The 7,500-nt window shown below is 40.9% G+C and overlaps 1 protein-coding gene across 1 annotated transcript in view; it reads left to right on the forward strand.

The window, feature by feature from the left end:
- The window catches only part of LOC135092977 (brefeldin A-inhibited guanine nucleotide-exchange protein 3-like), a 23,797-nt gene extending 19,428 nt beyond the window's left edge, over positions 1-4,369 (forward strand). The window contains 4 exon segments of the mRNA XM_063991802.1: positions 1-108; positions 356-1,404; positions 1,810-2,015; positions 2,558-4,369. The exon segment at positions 1-108 is cut by the window's left edge and continues 7 nt beyond it. Coding sequence (XP_063847872.1) covers positions 1-108; positions 356-1,404; positions 1,810-2,015; positions 2,558-2,776 — 1,582 coding nt within the window. The 3' untranslated portion in view covers positions 2,777-4,369.
- The last annotated feature ends 3,131 nt before the right edge of the window (positions 4,370-7,500 follow it).

A 7,500-nucleotide genomic window follows, 5' to 3' on the forward strand; every position in this document is an offset into this window, starting at 1 on the left:
ACTTCGAGTACCATTCAGGACACTAGTGGTAGGGCTCCTCTCTCACCAGATCTTGTTGCAAACGCTGGGTACCTTGCTTGTCAGAGGCTCACCGCACATCATTCCAAGGTGAGAGAGAGGGAGAGGGTGTATGTGTGTGTGCGTGAGAGAGAGAGAGAGGGAGGGTGTGTGTGTGTGTGTGAGAGAGAGAGAGAGAGAGAGAGAGAGAGAGAGAGAGAGAGAGAGAGAGAGAGAGAGAGAGAACATCAATAAACATCTAAACATTTAAACATCCCAGTATGTCAGTGTGTGTCTGTATGTTTGTATACCACACCACACCACCACAGTACTAAACCCGCCTCTCCCTCCCTGACAGCCTGGCCAACGTACTCCTACAGGGAGGCGAATTCTCAAGACGCAGCAGCACCACAGAGGGCAGAGTGGCAGAAAGTGAGGGGCAGGTGCCAGGGATGCTGCGCCACATGCACCCACACCACATCCACACCCTCCTGGCCGCACTGCACCTCTCCTACACCGCTGCTGTGGAGTTTGACCGCAGACCAGGATTGAAATTTTTGATACAGAAAGTAGCACAGGCAGAGAGGGCAGCGAATCTGTACCGGCAGGCTGGTGCTAGTTGGACACTCCGCATGGTCACCCTCTTTGACCTGACCCTATCGCGGGTGAAGCACGGATTGGGCTTAGCGGAGGTCAAGGAGGTGCTGGAGAGAGACATGAAGGCCAGGAACACAGTGACAGACAGCGGGGAGAGAGAGAGGGAGAGCAAGAAGATCGACAGTGATGGTAACCCAGGGAGTCGTGAAGCAGCAGAGAGTGAGGGCCTGTCTAGTGCGCAGAATACTAACCCAGAGGAACAGGAGGAGCTGCAGAGAGGTAAAGAGACCACTAACAACACCAGTACAGCCCACACTAGTCGCCCTGCTCCCCCCACATCACTGCTGCCCAAGGAAACGTCGGCCTACATACAGATGCTGCGTTCCTCCTTCACACAACTCTGCGACATCTACCTTGACTTGGTGATAGACCGGGATGGCCACTACTCAGCCGTGGACCGCATGGACGACCAGCCAATATTCTTCCTCACGGTGCAGCCGGATGAGTTCCCAACTGCGCACCGCCACTCCTTAGACCAGTGGACAAAGAGCCTCCAGGAATCCAGCAATGATTTGGCTCTAGGACGAAAGACGAAGGACAGACAGGATGCGAGAGAAGGATCGGAGGAGAAGGATTCCTCACAGGATACTCCCAGCGATGCCTGTGGAGATGAGGTGGAGGAGGAGGTGGAGGAGAGAGTTAAACCATTTTCTCTCTCCGATTTAGCAAGGGAATACAGCTCGGATTCAGAGGACTCAGAGGTGCCGGAGTTTGCTGAGGGGGCTGACTCTGGAGTGGCAAGTCTGACAGGTTAGTTGTTGTTGTTGTTGTTGTTGTTGTTGTAGTGGTGATTGGAGTAGCTGTGGAGTTTGTTTTTGTTGTAGTGTTAGTGTAAACCTCAATCTTTCATTCTTCTTACTGGTAAATTCTCAAACTTCTTTCACACACCAACTAACCTAACCTAACCTAGCCTAATCTAACCTAACACCATTTCAGAACCCCTTAATTTTCCATCCCTGTCACTGGCAAACTGAAAACCCCTATACAACTAACCTAACCTAACCTAACCTTACCTAACCTAACCTAACCTAACCTTACCTAACCTAACCTAACCTAACCTCTCCCAGCCTAACCTTACCAAACCTAACCTAGCCTAACCTCACATAACCTTACCTAACCTAACCTAACTTAACCACCCCCCTCCTCTACCCCCAGGCACGCAGCAGAGTGTCTACAAAGTGGCCACAGAGAAGGATATCGCCCATTTAATGACAGACTACAGGCGGCGCAAGAATCAGCATTCCCTCCCATCACTTTATAGGGAACGGCGCGCAAACCCATTCCTCGAGCGTCGCCCACCCCGCCCTGCCGACCCTGTGCCCCCGGAGATTGAGGAGCAGCGGTCTACAAGTCTGATGAAGGTAGGTGATGGGGTGATGAGGGTGTGATGGGTGATGGGGGTGTTTATATGTGTTTTTCTCTTATTTCTGTCACTTTGTTCTTTGTTCATCCATTCTCTCTCTCTCTCTCTCTCTCTCTCTCTCTCTCTCTCTCTCTCTCTCTCTCTCTCTCTCTCTCTCTCTCTCTCTCTCTCTCTCTCTCTCTCTCTCTCTCTCGTTCATCCATCTTTCTCACTTCCTAGAGAAAAGTTAATGATTTAAACTTACAAACACCTGAATAAACCAACACTTACAATACTTACAAGCACTTACAAAGCTTTTTAAAACAATTCGCTCACTCTTCGTTCATCTCTCTCTCTCTCTCTCTCTCTCTCTCTCTCTCTCTCTCTCTCTCTCTCTCTCTCTCTCTCTCTCTCTCTCTCTCTCTCTCTCTCTCAAGCGATGATACCTAACCCTTCCCTTCCCAAAACTTACGAAACATAACCAGTACTTACAAATATACTTACGAAAACGCTTAGTCGCCTACTCCAGCAGTGATAGGACCCATTTTCTCCGCCCTGCAGGATAGTGAGGCCCATTTAAAAGTCTGGACAGAAATGCTGGTGACAGTGTTCGATTTGATAAGCCAGCTGACTGATGAGGAACTGCGGCCTCTGCTACCCCTTCTGTTCCCCACCATGCGCTCCCTCACTGCCCACGCACACGACCCGCACCTCCGTCAGGTTGTGGCCGAGCTCCTCACAAGGGTGGCTGCTCTGTATGGATTTAGCCCTGCGGAGTGAGGAGCGAGATGGATGGATTTGGAAAGGTGAAAAGGCAAGGATGTTTTTTTTTTCTTTCTTTTCCTTTCTTTCCTTTTTTTTTTTTTTATTGCGGGGTATGTCTGAAGGATATTTAAAGGATACGGGGCAAGGATGGAAGGACTAGTGAGTTGTAGGATGTCTGAAGGATGATGTGAAGGATACCAGGCAGGGATTTTGAGTTTTATTTATTTATTTATTTATTTTCTTAGAGAGAGAGAGAGAGAGAGAGAGAGAGCCTTGTCAAATCAACGTTCTCGCTTTTCAAGAACAAAAACCACGATCGAACAAAAGAAGGTCGTGTCATGACGTAAGAATGATCCATATTTATCGGTTTATTTTTTTCCTCATCTTATCTTTTATTGTTCCACTTTGTCATGTTTTTTTTTATCCTCTTATCTTTATCTCTCTCGTGTGTGTATGTGTGTGTGTTTGAAGATTATTATAGATATCTTATTCAGTATTACATTATTATTGTTTTACGTATATTTTATTTTATTTCTTTTTTATATAGTTTATGAACAAATTACTATTATTTATTTAAGAATCTATCTCTCTTACTCTTAATTTATATTTTTGTTTTGTCTTGTCAATGATCTTTACTTTTCTGAAAGATCTTGATTTGACTTTCTGAATATTTTGGAATAAGACCGTACAATTTCAGTGGATCTTCATTTGATTAGCGTATATTTAGCAGGTAAATTTAACTGGTTAGATAAGAGGTATTAATTTATTCAGTTATTTTCCTTCGCTTTCTGTAAGATCTTGACTTGACTTTCTGAAACATTTTGAAATATGACCGTACAATCTCAGTGGATCTTGATTTGATTAGCGTATATTTATCAGGTAAATTTACATGGCTAGATAAGATATATTAATATATTCAGTGATCTTTATGTTGTCTAAGAGATCTTGATTTGACACATTGAAGACTCATTGGATCTTCATTTGACTAGCGTTCGTTTACCAGGTATAAATTTACGTGATGAGATAAGAGGCATTTATTTATTCAGTGATCTTTTTGTTGTCTAAGAGATCTTGATTTGACTGTTTCTGAAATAGATAAGAAAAAGGTGCATGGTAGATAAGATATATTTGTTTATTTATTTGTTTATTATTATTATTATTATTATTATTATTATTATTATTATTATTATTATTATTATTATTATTATTTTGTGTGTTTCTTGGTTGCACAGTTTGCGAGTTTGAATTGGGAAGAAAATTTTTGCATATTTATCCGTTTATCATTATTATTTATTTATTTTTTTTATTGTGATATTTAAAACTAGAATGATTTTGAAGGTAATGGGAAGTTTGTACAATTATATTACTTATGTGTGTCTGTCCGTATGTCTGTCTGTCTGTCTGTCTGTGTGTGTGTGTGTGTGTGTGTGTGTGTGTGTGTGTGTGTGTGTGTGTGTGTGTGTGTGTGTACAGCCTAGCGTTCATAAGACAAGATAATTTTGTTTAGTTAAAAATATAGATACATAAATATGAAGTGCGAACAGAGAGAGAGAGAGAGAGAGAGAGAGAGAGAGAGAGAGAGAGAGAGAGAGAGAGAGAGAGAGAGACTTACGTAAACTAGATAAGTAAAAGAACACAGATAACAATATATTGACTTAAGACACGTAAAGAAGAACTAAAGTAAAAAAAAACAAGAAAGGATAAGAAATAAACGAGAATTGAGCAATGGTAGTAAAAAGTGAAAGCATGAAATTAGATTAAATAAGAAGGAAAAGAATATAACACTATTGATTTTGAAATAGGAAAATGAATATAAAAAAAGAACAAGAACAGAGAGAGAGAGAGAGAGAGAGAGAGAGAGAGAGAGAGAGAGAGAGAGAGAGAGAGAGAGAGAGAATTACATAACTCTTTCAAAATATTATATAAAAAGAAATATTACGAGAGAGAGAGAGAGAGAGAGAGAGAGAGAGAGAGAGAGAGAGAGAGAGAGAGAGAGAGAGAGAGAGAGAGATCTATAACCAACACCACCACCACCATCCCTACCATCACCACCCTGCCTCCCTCCCCATCACCGCCCATTCCCCCCACCCCCCTACTGCAAGGACAAAAGGTGATGGAAACTGAATCTAGATATTATATACAACAGTTGTATTATATTGTATGACTTGTATAAATAACATAGAAAACTTTTGGTGTGTGTGCGTGCGTGCGTGTGTGTGCGTGTGTGTGTGTGTGCGTGCGTGCGTGTGGATACTGGTCTCTTCACGGCGTTTAAATGATTAACGGGTTTTTAAAGGGAGCTTAGAATGAAAATAGTGGTTTTGTTTATTTATTTATTTATTTATTTATTTATTTATTTATTTTCGATTTATTTGTTATTTTATTGTTTTTTTTAACGGGGTGTTCAAAAAATTGTGGTCAATGAGATAATGATAAACTAACATATAAATTTAGTATGTCAGCTAAGTAAATGAGGTAAATAAGATAGACTATAACAATTTTTTTTAATGTCCGTGAAGAAAAAAAAAACTATTATTTCGCCAAAAAATATTACCTCACAGCTGCAAATTATCAGTTATATAAACTTAACCTAACGTGCCCAAAACTCACGTAAACTCAATATACCAGCCAAAAAAAATCACCCAGTCTCAATATATTATCAAAAAACCAACCTAATCTCAACGTGACCTATTAAAAGAATAAATAAATAAAAAATCCCTAACTTTTTCCTCTTCATCGCTCTCCCCCGGGTCATTCCGCCCTAGTTTTTTTTCTCCCTGTACTTCCCCGTGACGCATCCTAGGGAAAAAACAGGCCGGGAAATACCCCAGACCGGCCCCTGAATCCGCGAGTGTCAGGGAAACCGGGGACAAAAACTAGGGCGGTGTCAGAGAGAAAGAGAGAGAGAGAGAGAGAGAGAGAGAGAGAGAGAGAGAGAGAGAGAGAGAGAGAGAGAGAGAGAGAGAGAGAGAGAGAGAGAGAGAGGGAAATCGGTAAACTCCCTCCCTAGCTGTTGCCCTCTCTCTCTCTCTCTCTCTCTCTCTCTCTCTCTCTCTCTCTCTCTCTCTCTCTCTCTCTCTTTGATTGCGTATTATTAAAAGAATGGTGATAATAATGATAAAAATAAAATAAAAACAACTACTACTACTAATACTAATGCTACTTCAAAAAAAAAAAATAAATAAAAAAAAATAATAATAATAAAAGTAAAAAGATAAAAAAATAAAAAAATCGTGAAAATGCACACCCCATCCGGACCCGCCATTTTAGACGTCGTACAGAGACCAGCAAATTCTTTAACCTTTTAATAATTCTAGTCAAACGAAGCTCTCTTTTCAAATATACGTACAGGAGCTTTAAAACTATGTATACCACGCGCAGGGAATTCATTTTTATGTATTTCGATGTATACAAGACCTTATTTAAGCTGGAAAGGGAGGATATAAGAGAAATAAGTAAAATGGGTATCGTTTTCAGCCATGATGTACGATACTTTTGCTGTTTGTGTGTGTGCGTGTTTTTTTTTTCGGCTGATAAAAAGGAATGTTGATGATGTTGATTATATAATGAAGATGTATATTAAAAAGTCTCTTAATTCTATCTTGTTTTATGTATCCTAAGAGAGAGAGAGAGAGAGAGAGAGAGGGGGGGCTGCCTACGATAAGAGATAAAAATATTACATAATTTTTCACGAGACACAATACACGTAGATAAAAAAAAGCGAGGCAGGGGGTCTCTCTCTCTCTCTCTCTCTCTCTCTCTCTCTCTCTCTCTCTCTCTCTCTCTCTCTCTCTCTCTCTCTCTCTCTCTATTGATTTACTGTTATTTCAGACCAGCACGCATTTAGCTCTTTACTCCAAAGATAACTCGTGATGTAAATACAAAATTCTATTATTACGTTCATTTAGTACTCTCTCTCTCTCTCTCTCTCTCTCTCTCTCTCTCTCTCTCTCTCTCTCTCTCTCTCTCTCTCTCTGAAGATATAGATTTTTTACATTATCCTCTTACGCATTTCAACTTTTCTTTCATTTTTTTTTTCATAATCTACTTGTCTCTTGAACAGGAGGAATTAAATTATAAAGATTTCATAAAGTAGTCTTTTCATCGAGTGTATTCAATGTATTCATGTCTATGTCTCAGCGGCCTGGAAATAGAGATGAGGACGTGTATTCCAGCCTTCCAGTCCGTAACCAGCCCTGGAATGCGAAATACAGTTGAAAATAAACGAGAAAATTAATAATACAGGATTTAATGATGTGTACAGCTTTGCCAGTACGTGTATTCAATGTATTTATGTATCCATGGCCTGGAAATACAGATGAGGACGTGTATTCCAGCCTTCCAGTCCATAACCAGCCCTGGAAGAGAGGAAAGACGTAGAAAATGAATAAATAAAAGAGTTAATTGGTATGTATAGGTTTAATAATGTATACAGCCTTTCCAGCAAGTGTGTTCATGAATCAATAGCCTGGAAATACAGATAAGGACGCGTATTTCAGCTTTCCAGTCCTGAACCAGCCCTGGAACGCGCGCGTCCGCCCAAAACTGGAAATAACAGGTTGGCCAGACCCCGCATATTGACTGCACCCACTCACCCCAGCCACCACCACCACCACTACCACCACCGCCCCCCCTTGCGTTCGCGACTCAGTGAAAAAATACGCGAAAAAAGATTATACACTTTCAAAGAAGCTGGAATTTATACATAAAAATACAGTGGAGTTTATCATATCATTTGC

The sequence above is a fragment of the Scylla paramamosain genome, chromosome 41 (assembly GCF_035594125.1).
Source record: "Scylla paramamosain isolate STU-SP2022 chromosome 41, ASM3559412v1, whole genome shotgun sequence".
Taxonomy (NCBI): domain Eukaryota; kingdom Metazoa; phylum Arthropoda; class Malacostraca; order Decapoda; family Portunidae; genus Scylla; species Scylla paramamosain.